The sequence below is a fragment of the Polistes dominula genome, unplaced genomic scaffold (genome assembly GCF_049000335.1).
Source record: "Polistes dominula isolate Pdom_NZ unplaced genomic scaffold, Pdom_raw_medaka contig_18, whole genome shotgun sequence".
In the NCBI taxonomy this organism is placed as follows: domain Eukaryota; kingdom Metazoa; phylum Arthropoda; class Insecta; order Hymenoptera; family Vespidae; genus Polistes; species Polistes dominula.
In genome coordinates this window covers 4,712,450-4,735,006 of record NW_028301164.1, presented here as the reverse complement: position 1 = coordinate 4,735,006, position 22,557 = coordinate 4,712,450, and the positions used below count along the sequence as shown (strand labels likewise).

General features: G+C 38.2%; 1 protein-coding gene across 2 annotated transcripts in view; it reads left to right on the top strand.

Moving 5' to 3' along the window:
• Positions 1-22,557, top strand: part of ci (transcriptional activator cubitus interruptus) — a 68,558-nt gene that overhangs the window by 35,356 nt on the left and 10,645 nt on the right. For both annotated transcript variants that reach the window (XM_089178914.1, XM_089178913.1), the window contains exon 2: positions 22,191-22,525. In XM_089178914.1, the coding sequence (XP_089035040.1) occupies positions 22,191-22,525 (335 nt within the window). The remainder of the gene's footprint in view (positions 1-22,190; positions 22,526-22,557) is intronic.

The window sequence follows — 22,557 nt, the reverse complement described above, 5'->3', positions numbered from 1 at the left end:
CGCTTCTTTTCTTTTCTTCTTATTCCGATCCTCCTTCTTCCTCCTGCGGTGTTTCACTCGAAAGGACGAGAAGCTTTCTCTCTCTCTCTCTCCCTCTCTCTGTTGAGTCGTTCGAACTCACGAAATACCTAATTCCTATTCTCGCCGGGAACCGGGCTCGAGAAATACCTTCTTCTACTCTTTTGGTTAAAGGGAAGAACAACTCGTCTCGTCGGTTTTTCGAATTCAACCGGATGAACAGAGAACCGGAGAAAGAGAGGAAAGGAGAGAAGAATATGCTTGTATATGTGTGCATGTATCTGGGAGAGAGAGAGAGAGAGAGAGAGAGAGAGAGAGAGAGAGAGAGAAGAACACGCTCGAGAAATATCTTTATTATTGTCATGGAGATGACTGTTCGTCCAAAAAGTTCTTTCGTAGAATCCAATAGTGTATCCCACATGTGAAACTTTTCAACATCTAGTCGACAAAATTTACAGGCGACGAATGCTAAGGATCGATATAAGAAAAAAAAAATGTTAATGACAAAAAAGAATTACCGTCGTCACGTTTGATCGATTGGAACGTTTCAAACTCGTCGCTTATTTCAAGTTAATATCTTTCTTTCTTTTTTTATGGATTGTAGCAAAGTAAAAGAAATAAAAATGAAATAAATTTTCATGAAAACGAATTAAAATACGCTCTAATATATTCTACATTGTTATCTTTTGCTTATGGTATGTATATTTAGTAAGTCTAATGAGACGAGACATGTGTTATTTCAACTTTTCATGTTCAAAATCTAACACTTGATCTTATGTATATAACACTTGAAATATTGAATGTTATATGGTGCTTCTTCTCTTTCTCTTTCTCTCTTTTTCTCTCTCTTTTTCTCTCTCTTTTTCTCTCTCAGCAAAACTAATAATTCCGCCGACTAGATACTCTTCCTCTCGCGTTCATCGGAGTATATAAATATACACAAGAGAGATACATATATAGAGAAACTCTCGTATACGTTTCATTTCAATAATAATTAATCGATCGTGTAATTCGTGTAATAATTACTTAATATTAATTAACGAGCTGTGCGTGTTTCGAAAAAGGGGGATGATTAGATTGCGGAAATTAGTTAACACGCAAAGTTTAACTGAATGCGTTCTCTAGGTATGTGTGTGTGTGTGTGTGTGTGTGTGTGTGTGTGTGTGTGTGTGTGTGCTGCTGCTCTAAAGCAAGTTAGAGAGTTATCGAATACAAAAGAATCGTTTGAAAAAAAGGGATTTGAAAAGTGTAGGATGGGAAGAGTTGGTTCGGTCGCGTAACGAAGGAACCATTTGGAAAGGGCAATGGCGAATCCTTGCGGACATAACGCGGAGAACCAGTTCTCTCGTTTCATTGCGTTCGTTGTCCGATAATGACGCATAGCACGGTAAGCCGCCGCCTTGTACACACCATAGCGACGGACCCAAACGTTAGCTCGCTTGTTTTCTCGCGCGAAAGAACAAGCGTGAAAGTCATCGCATTCGTCCAACTGATTGTGAGATTAACCATTTAGATCTTCTTCTTACAATTACAATTCTTCCTTTGTAAAATCTTCAAACAGTTATGTTTCAACGAACGAGAGAGACAATAGTTCAGAAGGAAGTTTAGCATTTCTTGTCATACGTCAAGTTCCATCATGGCAGGACAGATTTTATCGAATATGTTGAACAGGACTATCAGGAAAAGAGACCAAGAGACGAGTTGTTTGCTCGCGTTCAGATTTTACGGCTTCGACTGGCTAGGCCGTAAAATTACTGGTTGTTAAAGGCTGCCTACTCTCTCTTGTTCTCTCTCTCTCTCTCTCTCTCTCTCTCATGGACAACGGAATCGCAGAAGCCCGCGGTTACGTCGCCGTCTATCGGCGTTCTTCGATGGCAGCTGCGTTTACATCGCTAAAACTCGACTCTTCTTCTTACTTCTTCCATTTGAAATCCATAAAAAGATCTCGTCAAAGTATTTCCTATAGAATAAAAAAATATTAAACATACATTTATACTTTTTCTTATAATACGGTAAGATAATAAATTTGTAAATTATTTTGACTGAAACGCATATTTCGTTGGAAAAAATAACATGATTTATCTCGTATGAGAGAAGAGAGAGAAATAATGAAGATTATATTCTTCGCGAGAGAAGGGATTGAGAATCGAAAAGATGATGAAGAAACAACAACGAGCGAGAGAAGCGGATCTCTTAATTCTGACGGGACAGGTTAGTACCGTCCTTCCCTCGACTCTCTTCGTCGGGGCAAAGCATGCTCTCATGATCGATGGACAACCCCCAATTATCTTTACTAAACTAGAAATCTTACTGATTACATGCTCACTCTCTAACGTATTTTTCCCTACACGAAGAATTCTCTTCTCTTGTCTTTCATCTATACCCAATCAAACCACTTTGTTTCCCCTTTCCTTTCTTCTTTGTTTGCCGTAAACCAAATCATTTCTCTATGATTTTACCTATACAAATATTCGAAAACATTTTTATTGTAATCAAATTGTAATCAAGTGAAACGTGCGTTAAAGTTGAAGAGAATGAAGTAATTCGACATATCGGAAGCATGTGATCTGTTTGCTTCGAATTTGTGTACACGAGTTTCATAAACGTGTCACCAGTTAGTTCTGTGAAAATGCGTTTCTGGCTCGAGCATCTCTCATTGGTTCGTACTCCATTACTTTTAAATATAGTCTTCGACCAGAAACTCCGAGAGAACCGTTCACACGTTCGTCCGTGAATCCTGTCCGTTCGTCTTCTCATAACATTAACCCTACACAATTATTCTACATTCTCACGAGAATATTTTGCAAACTTAGATCATCTTTGGAAAGCTTACAATTAGTTTATTGCAAGGTATTTAATATAAAAATCTAATTTTGTGATTAACATTTGTAAAGTAATTTGTATTAATGATGAAAAAATGGTTGTTTTTTGATAGAAAATATTTTGTTTGAAAAAATCATGATCATTGGTCCATCGATTTGGAATTAATCGTTTCAACATCTGCTGTTAAAGACACGCGTGGCTCTTTCTATGGATGCGAGGTTACGTCTCAGTAAGAATAGTCGAAGGTATCGAAATAGCTACAACGTCTTATAGTCTTTTTAGCTTTTCAAGCTGGTAGCTAAAAAAGAATCGTCGAGGCCAAAATATTTTTTGCGATTACTTAGAGATTATTTTCGTAACCAATTTTGTTATTCGCGTTTTGACATCAATTTTATGTTATTAATAAAAACATAAATATAATTGCATTATTGAACAACGGTTAGCTCGATTACAGTGAAGCCTTAAAAAACAAAAACAAAAAAAAAAGAACTCGTCAACCGTCGATTTCCGATCTCCCGCGTGTGCACGGAAATCATGTATGCAAACAAGGAAAAGGATCAAACGATCACGCTGCAGGAAGATTTGGGATATTTAATTGAAAAAAAAAAAAAAAAGAGAATGATTACGTTTACATAGCGCCTTTTGACAAAGGGAATGCAACCGTGTGGAAAAATAAACGTGCTCGATGAATTATTTAGAAAATCCTATCGGCGAATTACAAACAAAGAGCAGTGCTGTAAATAATACCTAGGATCGCGTACTGAAGAATAATAAATGTGTGTATCGTCGGAGTAACAGAGAGAGAGAGAGAGAGAGAGAGAGAGAGAAAGAGAGGAAGAAATAGAGGTATAGAAAGAGTGAAAGAGAGTCCGCCATTATCTGGCGATTTTCACGCATCGCCGAAGCGAAATGGCGCGCGTGGACCAATCGTCAATTCTTTCTCGCCTTCTTCTTCTCCTCCACCTCCTTGGAGCTCTTGAAAAGGGATAGAAGCTCTTAAAAGAGAAGAAAGAAAGAAAGGGATCTTGTTTTTTAAACTTTTGTTCGTGGCATTGGTTTCGGTGGGTTTTCATCATGCCAGGTAAGAATAATCGTGTTAGATCGCGAGGAAAATGGGGCGTGTGCCGGCTTGCTTTGTTTCAACGAAGCCTACACCTTGCACCAAACACAAGAAAAGAGTTCATCGAAAGGAAGAGAGGGGAGTGGGCTGGGGTAACGTCGATTAATATTCGTCAAGGGAAAAATGAATTGTAATAGGGGAGAGAATTTCGAAAGAGTATAACCCTAACCCAAGAGATTTGATTCAAACAGTGAACGAAATCGTCTCGTTAAACTCTCTCTCTCGCTCTCTCTCTCTCGCTCTCTCTCTCTGATTCCCTGTCGCTCGTCTTTGTCGCACTCAAAGTCAAGGAGGCGGTGCAAAAGTTCATTTCCGGCCACGAAAGGGCTCGTTCGACCATACCTAAATCGACTCGACGTCGATGGCGAACATTATTGCGCGACAATATAATTATTTTGTGTGGTCCAGCAATGTTCGAGAGAAAAAGAGGGGCTTAGGACAAAGGTTTTAGGTAGACGCGGCGAACAAGGAGAGAGAGACTAGAACGAAAACCGAGGCGTGTGCCGAGGTTCTATCAACGAGAATGCACATAGCGCGTCGGCTTCGTTTGTTTGCCAAACAATCGACAGTTTGCCAATATCAAAAGCTATGTAAAACGAGTACACATATGCATGGCTCTAGAGTTTTTTTCTAAAACGAATCGCGCGCGGCCATTGTGACTTTTGATCATTTCTTCCTTGTACTCTTGACTTCACTTCACTATGATTTTATTTCATTTCTTTATCAAATTTATAATAGACGGGTTAAAACGATCTGGAGATATTCAAAAGAGATTTTCACCAATTTGTTCTACGCGAAAGATTTTCTTATATTGTTGGAACAATAGCTTGGTAGGATTTGTAGATATAGGTGGTACTTTGGATTAGCATAACGTTCCTTTCCTTATAATTGACATGTTTCACTAGAAAAGATAAGTGACATTTATGAGCTGACAGTTATCGCGTTGGTTAGAAGAAATTTCTCTTTTACCTAAAAGATCTTCGAAAATACTTTCCTTTCCTTTCGTTTCCTTTCGTTTCCTTTCGTTTCCTTTCCTATTTCACCATCTCTCTTATTTCTTTCTCTTTTCTCTCATTTTCTTTGAGACGTTCTCGTTCGACAATATGTGCCCCGCCGCTATAAATACGTGCGTACGCGTGAATACATCGCGACTGTCGCCACGTGTAAAGCAGCTTGAGGAATTCTCTCTGTCCGTCATTCTATCTCTCTCTCTCTCTCTCTCTCTCTCTCTCTTTCTCTCTTTTTCCTTCTTTTACTCCTATTGCCTTCGATATTTTCTGTCTCTCTTATACAACACAAGTTAAGTCGAAGTTAGTCTCTCTTTTTCTACCCTATCTTCCTTTCCTCTTTCTCCCTCTTTCTTTCTGTCACACATCTCGTTGGTTGGCTCCTTTCTCCATCCATTTCTGTGCCTTTTTTCTTTCTCGCTCTCTCTTGCTCTCTCTCTCTCTCTCTCTCTCTCTTTGTACGCAATCGAGGGAGAACGAAGAAGAAGAAGAAGAGAATATTCCCGGTCGACATTTTTCTCGTAGGAATGCGGAGTCGTTACGTTTGTAAGGTGTTACGATCGAAACGCCCGGGAGATGCTCTTACCGGTTTCACGGACTTGAGAGAAGCTCTCTCTCTCTTTCTTTCTATATCTGAAGCTTTCTGGGGTATTCGAGAGATCTTTGATGCTCCTACGTATGTAGTATGTAAGTACCTATGTACCTTGGTAAGGAAGTTTCGTAGTGGGATTTCTTCGTTTGACAGAACACGATAAGAACCTTTGCAACGAAATAACTCAACAGATTCTTCAAACTTTAAGATTTTCATCTGACCAAGTAAGATCGATCTTATATTCTTTTTCTGCTGAAATATTGGAAAAAAATACTAAAGGAAATGGGTTAAGATGGTAAAAAAAGAAATTCAAGGTAGTATACTTTGATTTTGTTAGAAAAATGTCGTTTTACAATTGAAGGAATTTTAGGTTTCTTCTAGGAGAGTTTTAAGATGTGTGCAATCAATAAAAAAAAAAAAAAAAAACGACAAAAGAAGCATAAGAAAAGAAAAAAAAAGGAAAAGATGTAAAAGGAAGAAAAAAGGAAGAAAAGGAAGAAAAAGAAGAAAGGAAAAGAGAATAGAGTCTCTCGTTGTTAGAAGAGATGAAGTAGGTGACGTATCGACTTTTTGTGACTCGATCCTTTTGGTATAATAGAGACCGTCAGAGTCGACTTTGCTCGGCCCTATTCGAAGCTACTGAATATCATCGCTGGACCTTCCACGAACAGAGTCAAAGCATCGAAAAAGACTTCGTGACACGAATACGAAATTATTTCTCCGTATATTATACGATACTTCTTGCCAAGTTAGAAACTTTTTTTGGAAATTACAAGAATTACACTAGCCAATTGTTTGTTTATTGAATCTACGAGATTAGAAATTTTTTACACTTTCTCTGCTTTTTTTTTCCTTTGACCTGTAACTTTTGAACTCTTAAAGAAAGAAAGAGAGAGATAGTGGTTGTGTTCGGACCTCGAGAACGTCACGTGTTCATACCCTTAATCCTTCTTAAAGGCCCATCGGGAGAAATACTCGGACACGAGGATGCCCGAAGGAACACGAACATAATCACGAGGAGGCGCACGCATGCGCGCACCCGCGCTCTCAGGGACTCTGCCGAGCAGACGTCCCTTTGTTAGGGAGTCCACTTCTTTTCTACCTTCTAGCAATGGCTTCGAGACGTTTTTGGAATTGATCAAAATACTCCCTTAAACAACTTTTATCTTATTTATCTAAAAATAGTTGTTGAATAGTTAAACATGTGAATTAAAAGGATTTTAGCGTTCGTTTGACGGATATCAGATTTCGTAAAATCGTAAGTATTATTTCGTAACAAAGATTAATATCGGTTTTATCATTAATAATATAAGATAGAATAATATGAATAAATTCTCATCAATTTTCATTATTTTTTTAATTAACTTGCTTAAATTTATGTACATAAATTATCCAACGTATTTAGAAATTATGATATTTTACAGTAGAAAAAAAAAAAGAAACAAATAAGAAATAATTTACGATCGTTGGCAGAAAAAAAGTAGTAGTAGTAGAAGAAGAAGAAGAAGAAGAAGAATAAAAAAGCAGCTCGAAAGCGATTCACGTACATTGCTAGGGTAGATCGTACGAAGAAACGACGTGTTGGTAGGTTCTACGGGAACATGTACGCTAGTTAGTTAGAGCTGCCGTTGGCAAAAGGTAGTAGGATCCGTAAGGACACACGTCTTGGTATTGGTAACGATTGCTTTCGTCTTGTGTTAGTTGTTGTCGTCGTCGTCATCGTCGTCGTCTTGGTCTTAGTCTTGGTCGTTGTCGTCTTCTTGGTGCTTGAGAGTGTGCCACATCATTGAACATCCTTCTATCCTCTATATCCGTATATAACACGCGTACACACACACGTATTTTATATATAAAGACATATAAATTATGTATTTATAGAAATACTCGTGTACTTTTACTAAATTCTTCATACACGCGCGCATATTCTACAAATATAAACGTAAATATACAAATTTGATATATTATATGTATATATATATATAATATAAATGAAATATTTATAAAAATATGTTGAGTGTAGCAACACAATTGCGAAGATAGTAGAATAGTAAATAATGTCTGTATAGGAATACGTATATAAAAGCAGTTTTCCACATACTCTTTTTTTCGTATCTCTCTTTTAGTCTGTTTACGCGTTATGTGTTTGCGCATAAGAGCACACGTGGTTACACGCAGTCAGTATTAAGGTACGAAGGGAGATACATATTTGTTACGAGACGATATCTCTTCCCCTTAGCCCCTTCCCTCCCTCCCTCCCTTCCTCCCTCCCTCCCTCTGTTCGCATCTTTCCCTCGTTCAAGCGTGGACGTGATTCGCCTTCGCAAGTCGAATAAAGACCTCCGCCTTCTTGACTTCGTTTTCAAGGTGAAATGCCGCATGGAATGGTGAACGCTGTCGTCCCCTTATGTTAGTCGATCGTCCTCTTGCACTTCTCTCATCTTTATCTTCTTCGTCTTCTTCCTTTTTCTTTCCATCTCGCAACTTGATCTTTCAGGATTCGGATGTATACGTGGGTATACATATATACACATACATTTGTAAGTATTTATCGGTATTTACTATCGTTCCTACGTTTTTAAGTATTTCGATCAAGTTTCTGTAAACATCGAGTAGATAGATATCTCGTTTGCTTCCAATTTCATTTGATTATCCTTACAAACACGTTGAAAAGTTTATAAATGCATCCAATATATTTTTACAAATAAAATAGTTACTTTACATATATTTTTCTTCTTTCTAATATAAATAATTATGTAAGAATATTATTAACATTCGTGTTATACTTCTATACAACTATGTTAAAAAGATTGGAATCTTGTCTCATTAAAATTACAGCGTATCTCCAAGAAGAATAAGAATAAGAATAAGAATACGAATACGAATACGAATAAGAGAAGAAGAATAAGAAGAAGAAGAAGAAGAAGAACGTTTAAACTCGGTAGCAAAGAAGATCGTAAAGTAGGTAAAAGAAAAGTAAGCTTTTAAAGGTAATCAATGAAACGCAATCGGACAATCAGGTTCGGCGGATTGCTTTCAAACTTACGCCACTGATCGTGCATCGATATTGCGAAGCCGTTCGAAGTGGTAATTGCTCCCTTTCCTTCCCTCCTACCCCTTCTTTTCTCCACCCCTCTTTTTCTCTTTCTCGAGAATTTCGTAATCTCTGCCACGCGCTTAATTGGTAATTAAGGCTTTAAGATTCTCCTCCTTCCAACCTTCATCTCAACTAAAACCCCCTTCTTTCTGTTTTGTTTTTTTTTTTACGTGCCCCTTTTTCCATCTTTGTTTCTCTGTCTTGTTAAGTTAGCATAAGTCTTTTCTTGGTTGTTGCAATTCGTCTCCGCAGAAGGTTCGCCACGATTTCTGCCAACTTTTATCCTTCGTTGTTGTCAGTTCTCTCTCTTTCTCTCTCTCTCTCTCTCTCACTCTCTCTGTTTCTCGCGTTATCCTTCGGCGAGCAAACGTTATAGTTCTTTTTTCACAGTCCTCGCTAGAGCACTCATTAAGGGGAAGCCGGAGGGGTGAGCAGAGCAGCCAGTTCGTAATTAGCGGCACTAACGAGGAACGCGCTTCTTGCGAACAACGCGTTAGCCGGCAAACTTTCTGTGATCGTAAGCCTCGACTACCTCCTCCTTCTGACCTTCTTCCATTTCCAGATCAACGAATTTTCCTTCTTCGTACGATCTACTCCTAGGCATTTGCTTTAACATTCTCCATATGTATATATACATGTTAGTAATTACATGTTCAACTTCGTTATCTCTTCGAAACGAATTACTTCTCAATAATACTCTTTTTCACGATTTAATTTATGAGATTATATGTTAGTAAGATGATTATTAGCATTTCAAATGACTACAGTCATTTATTTGTTCTACGAATAAATAAAAGAACAAAATGGATTAGAGCTTGTCTCTTTTCAAGTTTAACACGTTGACCGGTTATGTTGGTAACCGTGTGACCGTAGATATTACTTTGTTCATAATATCATTTTTATTATTAATATTTTATCGTTATATTGTTAAAATCACATGAAACTATTTTCTCAGCATCTTAATCATAACATGTGAATTTGGCGTGGCGTTGAACGTGTAAATGGTTAACGAGTTAATCCGACATAAATGTGAAAATATATCACTTCAAGATCGTATAATAAATCATAAATATCGTAAAAGTAATCATCTAGAAAGCTTATGCGCGAGTACTTATCCACGTGTACATCCAAATATGTATAGATCGATTGATTATGCAAAATCGGTCGACCAAAAGGAGATGGAGAGAGCCAGTAAAACGGCTTAAAGTTAGAAATGTATTCCGGGATCTCTGTCTCGATCGAGAAAACCCAGAGAATGCGATTAACTCCCACTCGTACGAATTCGAACGATGGCGAATCGAAAGGGTTAAAAAAGAAAATGACAAAAAGAGGATTGGAAAGGCTTTAAAAGGAAAGTCAACCCTAACCTAAAACCTTATTTCCTCCTCATGTCGCATAACGTTGGAGAATTAAGATTCGAGATCGAATTCGGTTCTTCGGATGGAATTAGAAAGTCTCGCTTTGGTTCGATCCCCCCACCCCCTCACCCCCTAGTCATTTTGTTTTCTTTTCGTTTCTTTCCTTTTTTCTCAAACGCTATCTCTGTTAAAAGGACTTGAGAGTGCGTCAGGGAGGAGTGTGTGCATGTGCATATGCATGTGCATGCATCTATGCAGGTTTCTACCGACTCACAACGGACACACAAGCAACAACAATGCCACCGTATTCACGTTGTGTGTTCACAGGGCTGCCCGAAAAACGGCATTCGAAAGAAGGATAGAAAGAGAGTGAGAGAGAAGAGTAGGGACCAGCACGGCGGGAATTATTTATGGTGGCTGATAGAGACGCGGTTCTGAGCCACAACCTTGTCTAAGAGGCAAGACCCACGCACAGGCATTCCTTCTCCACTACCTTCTTCTTCTTCTTCTTCGTTTCTCCTCTCTCTCTCTCTCTCTCTCTCTTCTTCTCATCCTCTTTTCTTTCCCAGCAGCAGCAGCATCAGCAGCATCAGCAGCAGCATCCTCTTTTCTTACGTACCAACTTCATTCTCTTGCTCGAGGTAAACTCGTCAGTGTCACCCGTTCCAGGGAATCTTCCGTTCTATCGTCCACCGAACCAATTTCTTTAGCTGTTTCCCTGTTTTATTTTGTTTTTTATTTCTTGTTTTATTCTTTTAACATGAGGAATCAATTTTTATTTATTTTTTTCGAATAAATAAACATTTCTTTTTTTTGTTTAATTTTAAGTTAAGTCCACATGAAACATTCAAAACGGAACTCGCAATTTACAGTTGGTTAGTCAAATGATACATTACATTCGTACTTATTACTTGTATCCGATTCGATGACGATTGCGAAAGTGATTTGGACATATGTAGATATATATTCTCAGAGGAAATTGTAGATTTATTTTTATTTTCTCACGACAAGGATCAGAAAAAGAAGAAGAAGAAAAAGATCCAACGGTGAATCATTCTCAGGTATCACGAGATAGAAAGTCAATTAACGTGTCCAATGAACCGATATAAATGACATACCTTACTACGTTACTATCGATATTTACGATTTCGTTTGGGATCGACATCTTTTTCCTTTTTTCTTTATCTCTTCATTGCCAATAAGATTTCTCAGAATCGCTGAGAAAGATCGTACGTTTGTCTTTCTTTTTGTTTTTCTTGTGGTTTTTTTTTTTTTTTTTTGACCATCTCGAGATCAATTGGAGAGAATTACAAATAATTAGGAAGTAATTAAGTTGCAATTCTCTCATCACCGATAAGCTGGCAGACTCTCGTTGGCCAGCTGGTTTCTCTTTGTACATCGAATTCATTTCTTCGACGCACAGATTCATTGAAATGAAAATAAAAAGGATACAGAATACTCTGTATTATAATCTCTCTTTCTTTCTCTTTCTCTTTCTCTTTCCTTCTGAAACGATGCAGCTTTTTGTCGTCGCTAATTGCAGGACACCTCCCCGTGTTTTCCTGAGCTTAATGACCACGTGAACGTTGCCTTAGCATCCTCTGTTACGGCATATGCTACTCTCTTTCTCTCTTTATCTCGTAGTTTGCTACAAACGCACGTGCGTGCGTCAACATAACGTTCTCTCCTCTACTTAAAGATCGTATATGGTGCCGAACTGTTGTTCGTTTCCGTTCCATGGGATGCTAGTACTTACTTACTTACTTACTCCCCTTCCAATGAAACTACTCTTGCTCAAGAGATCTACAAGATTTTCTCTTTAGTTCGTTTTTTTTTTTTATATAATTCTTTCAATTATTATTATATTTCACGTGTTAAAAGGATTATTTGAAAATATTTAAAACGAAAAGTTTCGTACAGTACAAAACGGGTTAATAAGATATTCAAAATTTACTGTTAAATTGATTCCTAATTGATTCGTTTTATTTTATGATTGAAAATTAATTAATTCAGACGTTAATACGTGTGACTACTTATTTTATCATTCGTTTGATCAAACGTTACTTCGAGTCTCTTGTCGAAGTGACGAAGTGGAAAAAAACTGCTTGGAACTCGTTTAATTGTCATTGGAACGTTAGCAGCTCAGTCTCCAGGGACGAGGTTTTACGGTAGAATGTATTTCGGGTACGTGGTCTTGCTTCAGAATTTCTTATTTAGCGAATGATCCTCCACCTCTTCTTCGTTGGTCATCAAGGACATTTCTATCGTCCCTTCTTTGTGTTTACTTTCACCGATTCTTCGAACATCTGAAGAAATACGTCGTTCAGTTAATTGCATTCTAATTAAAACGAAAAACTGTTCGACTTAATCGAGAACGCCTTATAGAAGAAGAAGAAGAAGAAGAAGAAGAAGAAGAAGAAGAAGAAGAAGAAGAAGAAGAAAATTGTTTTGCAATTTAATTCATTCGTATGTTATTTCTCTTAATGTACGCAATATTTTTGGATAGTCTCGAATAACATCGAAGATAATCAAATTAAATGGGATTTGACCTTTCTCTCGTAGGGTAAAAAATGAAAAAAAGAAGAAAAAAAAAGAAAAGAAAGAACTGTAAAATCATCGTTTAACCCTATCTCGAGCTCTCGAATAAAGAAACACGGTCCCGATCATGCGTAGTGAGATTTGTTCGTGGGCACGCCGCGAGCGTAATAACTTAATTACGCGATGCCTCGGTAAGATAATGTTCGGGTGTTGAACGTGCGGGCCACGAGAGGTTATTGTGGGTCCTGCAGTTTTCGTGCTGGGGTCCGAGAAGAGCGCCGCTGGTGGTGATGCTGCTCGACTTGGGAGGATGAGGAGGATACAGAAAAAGAGGTGGTGGGAGGTTGGAAGCATTGGGACTGTGGGTACTACGAGAAGCGTGGGCGTCTCGCTATTTGGCCCGGAGGAACAGAAAGAAAGAAAGAAAGAAAGAAAGAAAGAAAGAAAGAAAGAGAGAAAGGGAACACAGGGTGGGGGTTTGTTGGGCGGACAGAGCTGCATTCTCTTATTTATTACCTGGAATATTAAGTTACCCACGTTACCACGTGGCAGCGTGAGGCCCCCATGGAGTCATGGATCCAACGTAACCACCACCACCACCACCACCACAACCACTACCATTACTATCGACGTTGTTGTTTCTCCTTGTCATGCTACACTTATTCTTTTTCTCATATTCTTTCTTTTGTCTATCTTAACATTGTAAAGATAACTTGATGTAGTAACGGAGTTTGATAAGTTAATAGACTCATTAGAAGTAACAAGCTAAATAATTTGTTATTATATTGCTGATATGATATAATTTTGAATTGTTTAATTTCCTAGTTAATAATCGTGTTAAATGATTACCTACTATAAATGTTCCTTTTTCAATATATCATATAATTATTTTGACTGAAGACAATAGATTTTTCATAGACGTTTGAAAAGGCAAACAACATGCAATCGAAATCAGAGGCGAGTGAAATAGTGTTTTAACGCATGGTGGTGGAATGAGAAGTAAAAGAAGAAGAAAAAGAATAAAAAAAGGAGGAAAAGGGTGGAGGTTCCACTATAGGGCGCGTATACTACGTCGAGCTGAGACCGACATAGCAAGCAAAAAGTCTTGGACGAAGCCGAGGGACTAGGGTTCGCAGCCTGTTTCGATCGTTCATAAATCCTCCACCTCGGCTCCGCGAGAGCTTCCTCCTCCTTTTCCTCCTCTTTCTTCTTCTTCTTCTTCTTCTTTTCCTCCAGCCCATCCACTCTTTCTTGTATATACATGCATGCAAGTTCAGGCATGCACACTTCTATCCTCTCGTCTTTATATTCTTATCCAATTTCTTATCGCTTTCTCTCTCTTTTCCTCTCTTTCTCTATCATATGAGTTTACCTTTTTCCGTTCACCATTACGCTCCCATTACATCCTCGCCCTCTTCTCTCTCTTTTATAGGTTTCCATCATTTGTTTTTTATAAAAGATTAAAAGATGTATTATAAGAATTTGGAATAGGTATCACAACTTATTGTTAATTGAGAAGAAAATTAAATGATTGATAGCAGAAATCAAATTACAAATTGTAATTTTTGGCTAAATCTTTTGTTATTAAAAAAAAAAAAAAAAAAATAAAAATAAAAATCATAACAATTAATTCATCATTTTATAATAAATTTTTCTAATTTTTCTTTCACAATCTCATACAGGAATATAATTTTTTTGACGTTTCATGCAATTGCTCGTTCGCTCGGATATCATGAAATATCTCGAAACTTATTATTATCCACATTGAATCTCACCAGACATAATTCATAATAAAGTAGACGCTTAGATATTTTCATAGAAATACGAAAATGGAAAGCAAGCTCCTTGAGTTAGAATCCGTCCCTGTGGTACCCATAAGATCAGAACGCGCATCCGAATGCACGTACATAGCCACGGGCATCCGTGTGTACTCGAAGGTGTGTCGAGAAAAGGGAATAGTGGTATACCATACTCTTGTTGGTGTATTCTTAAGGGAGAATGTGTTTGAGGTGGTGGTGTGTCGACAATCAAGATTACGTGGGCGGATACACGCGCAGCCCAGTGCCGGCAGTCTGGCAGTCTTGTCCTGCTTTTTTTCTTCTTTTTTTCTCTCTCTCCCTCTCTCTCTCTCTCTCTCTCTCTTTCTCTATCTATCTATCTCTATCTTTCTCCCACATCTCTTTTAAAAAAACTTTGAAGCTTCTCTCGATTACAATCGAAAATCAAGATCTATCGAAGTTCGTTAAAAAAAAACTAAAGTTAATAAAATGAAGACATCGGTACAGCAGCACATCTTCATCTATCTCAAACACAATTAGGATTTTAAACGTTAACTTTTAATAATGATCATTGAAAAGGATCTAGTAGAGAAGTTCAATGATCGGTTTTACGGCTATTTGTGCACGTCTCGTAGAACTGGTCCAGCGATACTATGTCATCCAATATCTCTCTCTCTCTCTCTTTTTTATATATATATATATATATACATATATTTCTCACTGTCTTATCCTCCTTCTCTAGTTTACACATACTCCATTTCACTTGGTCATGCATACACAAGAAGAGAAACAAAGTGAGAGAGAGGATGGATCTCGAGATAAATTCATGAGCTCGATGCTTTGCGGAGGAGGAAGAAAGAGAACAAACCTTGTAGATATATATATATGTATTTGTAGGAGAGTGTGAGAAGGCCGATGGTAGAGAGTCCAAGAGCAGTTCGAACACAGTTCGCATGTAAATGTAAAGAGAGGTCTTTGGGGGAGAAGCGAACGAACCGAGCGCATTTTATTAGCGCGCGGTGGCCAAGAGGAAAAGGAAGAGGAGAGGTCGGAGGCGCAAAAGGACCACGAAGAAATCTAGAGAGAGAAAGAAAAAGAGAAAGAGAAAGAGAAAGAGAGAGAGTATCTTGTAAGTCGCGCTCGTACTGACCTTGCTTGGCGCGAGAGTACGCGCGAGATTAAGCCACAGTTACCGTGACTCGATGCTGGGATATATAAAACCAGTGAATAAATATTCTCTCCCCCTCTCACTCCCTCTCTCTCTCTCTCTCTCTTTCTTTCTAACACTTTTTATGTACTATATGGAAAGTTACGGTCGACTGTTTTTTTTTACCTTCCCTGTGTGCCATTTCTTTTTCTTTCTATTTTCTTGGACTTCCATTTGTTTTATTTTAAAGTCGCGGATTAATTTCATATAATAGTTTTATTCGTTGATATTAAAAAATGTTGATAGCATGTGAGATAAAGATAGAAATAAATAGACGGAAAGAGACGTCGTAATGCAAAACGTAGAAAGTAAAGGATAAAATGAGACAGAAACAATATGATTGTAAAATAAGATATTTGATATAGGAATATTATAAATTTGTAGTCGATTGAGAAAGATATATGTAGTAAACGAGGAGAGACGGGTGTTGAATGATTGTTAAAGTAGGATATATTGAGAGAATCGATAGAATAAATTTGGGTCCGATCAAATCTTCCACTTTTGTTCTTCTTATTGTTCATCTTCTTCTTCTTCTTCTTCTTTATACTTCGGGACAGCGATTTGAACGTAATAACGCGTGAAGCGGCGTTTACAGTACGTGTCCAAAGCAAGGAAGAAACCCGTTGGTGATTTCAACAGAGGCAAGAAGAGGTTTTGCGCATTAGGTGTATGTGTACGCGTTTGTGTACTCGTTTGTGTACGCGTTTGTGTACTCGTTTGTGTACGCGTTTGTGTATATGTCTATACATGAAAAAGAGGAAAGAAGAGGACCGTGGGGAAGGGAGGGAGGTAGGAGAAGGCAATTGTGCGAGGTAATCAAAAGCGCGTTCTACCCTAAAAACCATGACAAAATGCAGTCGCTTCGCTCTAACTTCTTGGCTTGTGTGTAAAGAGTGTGTATATACGTGTACAAGTATAAGAGAAAGAAAAAGAATGGGGGGTTAGGGGCATAACTAAAATCTTCATCGTCTCTTCGTCAGGACACACAAGGATAAGAAACTAAAATATGAAGAAAAAGGAGAAGATGAAGTATCGAAGTAGAAGAAGAAGAAGAAGAAGAAGAAGAAGAAAAAGAAGAAGAAGAAGGGATGGATGACTCGAAACTCGACATGAAATTGAACTTCGACGAGCTCATCTTTCGATTTAACTCTTATTCCGTTGTATTATTTTTGTTGGGGGTCTTATCTCTCCATCTCACAAACTTACTATATTTCTATCTGTTTTTCTTACTTCGGACAAATTCCTAAGAACACTTTGGAGTAAGTCATTCGTCCGAGAACGAAATGCGTTTAAGGATTTGTCCTGTGACGAGGAGGGGTGAACACGGGGGGTGTTGTATAAAAAAAGTGTGAACTTCCAGTGAGTTGGAAGAAAGATATCCGTAGCACGGTAATTCTTCGGTGACGGTGAGGGGCGACCTTCGACTATCTCTCTCTCTCTCTCTCTCTTTCTTTCCAAGACTAGCTGCTAGGTCTCTTTCCCTTCCGTTGAAGTTCCTCTCGGCGCATCAATAGAGTCATTAGTCACGGCCGTCGGTATACCCACGATATTTGTTCCTCGCCTACCTGCGAACCTAGTCTCTTCTTTTTTCATCTCCGCCTACCGTACTCCGGATCGTTACTTTCGAGTTTCTCTTTCTCTCACTTTCTCTCCTTCTTTCTTGCCGACGAACATCTCCCCCTGTTCCACTCCCTCTATCCCTTATATATACCTATATCTTTCTCTTCTATTATCTTTTTCAAACTCGTTGTTATTTCTTTATCTCGATCCCCTCTTTCTTCTCTTGTACGTTATTATTAAATATCATTAGGTTGTCCTAAAAAGTATGTCGAAATTTTCAACATTTTATATCTCAATAAAATACGCTTTAAAAACCTATACACTTATAAGATTGTTTAATTGCATATAAAATACTATAAAATATTGCTAATTTGAAACATTATTTATTGGCCAAGCCAATTGCTGTTTCGAATTAAATACTCAAGTATTTTTAGAAACACCTTTGAATTCCTAAAGCGTTTGATTTTTATCATTTAGGAAAAATAATGTTGAAATAAAAAAATATTGAGTATAATTTAGTAGAGAATTTAATACGAGTCTTGACGTCTGTATCAAGTGATGATAAACAAGCGCAAGAACCGATTGCGAAAACGTCTGTATCGTCTAATGAACGGTAGACGCGTTATACGCTCTCCACTACCACTACGAACAACTCGAGCATTCGCCGAGAGAATACATGCGAAGAGAACCAGTAGGGGCACTTCTTGTCGGCACCTTTGATGTGCGCGTGACGAATACGGTTCATATTTGATGAACCAACTTTTCTCTCCTTCTCTTTACGCTCATTTCGTGATAGTTTTGCACGCGTGCTAGTTTTGAAATCACGAAGGTGATTAAAACGCACGAGAGAGAGAGAGAGAGAGAGAGAGACAACAAAAAGAGAAAAATCATTTGGCAAGAACGACGTTAATTAAGTTATAATTTAAGACAACATTTGACTACTCTCGATTGTTCGATAAAAAAAAAGAAACAATATTTTTCAAGATTATACGCTTTGATTATTTAGGATTAATTGTATCTCCAATAAAATATTCAGGAATACTTTTGTTAATCTTATAAATTATTTGGATAAAAAACTATAAAAACCGAGGAGAGAGAGAGAGAGAGAGAGAAAGAAGAAGAAAACGAATTTGAAAGACCTGTTTCCGATTATTCGATAAATCCAAGCAAAACAGGCAGCTCTTTAACTCGTTCGACGATAGAGTCATAAAAATGGAAACTCCGTGGAGGGAAGGATAATTCGTATATCGTGAGATCGTGTTTACCGTGTTACCTGTCCCCCTCTTTCCCTCTGTCTTCCTCTCTCTTTTTCTCTTTCGATCGAAACGAGTCGTTTTCCAAGTTGTATTACCGGAACGATGAATAATTCAATGAGTAACGCGTATCGATTTTGTGCACGAATTACTTCATTAAAGTGGTTCACTTCGTGGCCCGTTAAATGATCGGTGTCTTCTTTTGAGTGAACTGAATAAACAATTTTCTTTTGGAAAATTTCAAATGAGACAGAGAGAAAAATTTACGATCGAGTTTGTTGGAAGTTGGCGCCCTTTTTGAATGTTCTGACGAATATATTTTGAACGTCGCGACCATATTCCTTTGGAACACGACTCGGCATCTCTGTTAGTGCCCGTTAAAGAGACGCACGCCTCCGAAAGTCGAGGGAAACGGTGATAAATCTAGCGGGTGGTGCGATAAATTTCTTTCGCGGAAACACAAAAAGCGCATTAATGCTAAGCGCGAACGAACGACTACTCTTCTCTTCCGTTCCAAACGAAAATTACCCCAAGTAAAAGGACCTTTCTTCGCTAGTTATCAGATCATCCTGTTTTTCTTTTTTCCAAATTCGAGTCAGGCTAATTGAAAATACGATGGTCGTTAGTACGAAATGATCGAGTTCACGTATCCTTAAGAAATATCCTTTCTCTTTTCTCCACTTTTTCCTCTCCTCTTCATCCTGATTTTATCCTTGGAGGACGAACGAGCGAGTGAGCGAGCGAGCGAGCGAACGGTTTAAATAAATTAGACGCACGTACGCGCTTGAGGTGGTGCGAAGCTTTCAAATAGCCTATAAATAACGCCGCGAGCTAGCATATAGCGCCGTTAAGCTGGATTTTCAACGAAGCCAAGCCTTCGATAGATCCGCAACGACGGTTCGCATATCGATCAGACCATAGCGACCGATCACGCGTGTAAATATCTTGATTAACGAGTCTCACTCTCGGTGCTGAGACATCGTGCAGCGACGCGCTTATTTTTTTGCAAATCTGTTAAATTATCTAAAACAAACTTCATATTAAGTAAGTAGTACAACTCAACTACTTACGAATCGTTACATCTTTGAAGATTTCATTTTTACACAACATTTTATTAGACTATCTTTCTTTCGTATAGACTTTCTTTCGTACTTTCCAAGAAAAGCAAGTCCTTTTGCAATAGAGTCTGCTCTTAACGCCTATGGTTCCATCAACGTTCGCTGGAATTCGGCACAAAGTACCGGTGGCAAAGTGCCAAGGTTGCGATTGTAAATCATCGAGAAATTCGTTCTCGATGATTCGATGAGTTAACCAAAATCCCATTCTAACGCTTACACAGTTTCTAATTTAATTTCATATTTTGCGAGATTGTATGAAAGAAAATTCTTGTAAAGAATTATTATTGTTAGCACGAAAAAGAAAGAAAGGAAGAAATTTGTTCTCACGTCTGGCAATAATTCTTGTCTTTTTCTTCTTTTTTTCTTGATGTTTCTTACTTTTTGATCACACTTTCCTCGCTTGTCTTCTTATTTCGTCGCTTCTTGTAAAAGAAGCGCGTGCCCCGTCCGTTCAGCATCCCAGCTCATCTACCATATGGTTGCTTTACTCTCTCTCAAGAAGCGAGTCTTGTGTGTGACTTGCATTCAGCAAGGCGCTGCAATAAATATCATAACTTGAGACCCCATGGAAGTGTTAGGTTCCAGACGACATTCTGTTCCCTCCTCTGATGACGTTTTTACGTTTTACTTACGATCACCCAAAGGCCACGAACGTGGCCATCCATTACTTGGAATCGTCATTTTAAATATGTTTATTCCACGAATTTTTATTTCTTAGAAATGAACGGATAGATTGATATTTTAACAGTATATCTTGCGATAACAATCTTACAAAGAACTTTAAGCAACCTAAAGATAAAACTCTTTTAGCTATTCTAGCTTCCTTGTACGTTGTTTTTTGGTCCTGACACGTGACTACTATTACATTTCCACGTCATCTTCTTTCTGTATCTCTGCACGTGGCTCAACGAGGAAACCTTCTAACAGATGTTTTGCTTAACTTGCCTCATTAACACGAGTCACGTTAATGAGCTTGCGAACCTCATCATTCTTATTTTCTGCCTTTCAAAAGTCATGATTCTTATTCTCCCCCTTTTTTTCCTTTGATATTAGTCAGTCAGAAAAAAACAAAGGAAAGAAAGAATCTTGGGAGAAAAAGAAAATCATCGTTTTTTTTATTTTTTTTTTATGGAATACACCGATCAATCCTATAAGAATAATTTTCATTTCCGGTTTTTTAATATTCAAGAAAGCACCTCCGTAGGATTTTCATGTGACTTTTTTAACTGTCGGTCGGTTCGATCAAAAGAATCTTACTTAAAATCTGTTTAAAGAAAGGCATTACGAAAGTACCGCTTCGAAGGCTGTAGGAATGTCAAAAAGGTTCCATGGCAGACGGACTGTGTAGGTAAAGATAGATGCGTCGGTTTCCGGCGTGTCGAGTTAACGACGACTCGAGTTTTATCTCTTGCTCCTGCTGCCACCGTTCCCTTCTCTTTTATTCTTTCTTTATATTCCTTCCTTTTATTTTCAATAAATATACCATTTTCGAGCTTTTTATTTTTATTTTTATTTTAAATTACCTTTTAGACCTTTGGCTTTTTTGGGATTTGGGATTTGGTATAGCAGCAACAATCATTCAAATTATACTTTATTTATCGTACATAGAATTAATTCGATTGTAAATGAATTGAAGAAAAAAGATAGAAATAGATATATAGGAAATAAAATTTGTTCTTCTCTTCTTTGGCTAGGAGGAACATGTTCATGAGAGGTAGTGAAAGCGTAAACTGACTCGAAAGCGAGAGGTTGTTCCTGTTAAGCCTATTTGCTCGGTGTGTACAGCCGGCTCGTGTCTCTACGTAACAAATTAAGCTTCGCGAAGGTACATACGACGTGGTATCGTTTATCTCGATGGTATTACTCGTGTTTTATCTATCTCTCTCTCTCTCTCTCTCTCTCTCTGTTTCTCTTTCTCTTCCCTCCTCAAAGGGAGTTAAGAACGATCGACTTAAAGAATTTCTTACGATCTCGCATCGACGCGATCTCACTTTCCTGATCCTGTTTGCTGGGCCCCGCAGAAAAGATGCAAAGCCGTTAAACATCGAAGCGTGAACATAAAGCAGGTAACAAGAGGTTTTGCCAGTGTGAGACAGGTGGAACTTCTCTCTCTCTCTCTCTCTCTCTCTTTCTCTCTCTCTTTCTCTCTCTCTGGGAGAGCAAAGTCGTTTGCTCGGTAAACTAGCGGAAGCAAGAAGAGGCTAATATTTAAACAGTCACAAAAGTTTTTACTCAAAGATAACTTTAGACGCGTGTCAATATTTTATCTATCGGTGTGTAACATAAGAAATTTAGATGGGATTTGGTATTAGATAAAATTGCTTCTGATGACCATTCTTACCATAATTTTTTGTTTTAAATACTCTCTACAAACAAGCTAATATATATCTATGTAAAAATATACGGAGAAGTATGAAAGAACGAAAGAAAGAAAGAAAGAAAGAAAGAAAGCCTTTGAGTACACAAGATCCGGACCATTTCCTCGGCCTTAATGCGTGACGAAACGTTGTCACTCGTAACATACGTTTCTACTTAATCTTCTGAATCAGAATACTTCGTGATAATTTAGTTTAATCATATGCGACAATATATCCTTTACTGTCGAGAATTGTTTACCTTACTTGTTATCATTTTTAGGATCAATTAATTACAAATAATTAGATAAAAAGAAATTATTCGAATGAATATTAAAAATAATCGATCTTTTAAATGTTGAATTTGCAGATTGTCCGGTAGCACAATAGCGATCAGCAGCAGCGGTAACGGAGGCAGTGGAAACGGGAATAACGGCGGTGGAGGAGGAGGAGGAGGAGGAGGAGGTGCTGGGGGAGGAGGTGGTGGTGGTGGTGGAGGAGGAGAAGGTGGAGGTACGAGCGGTGGCGGAAACGTTGGAGGGGGCGGGACCGCCGGAAACGGGATTTCCAGCGGGGATTTCCTCCGAAGGAGTCATCCCCTTTCGGAGCATACGAGCCTGCATCCCCCCTTCCGGATCAACTACATGGACCACCTTTATCATCAGCTTCAGGCCTCCACGCACAGTCCAAGCGCCTCGTTACACGGTAATTACCTTACTCTTGTACTTGTCTTCAGA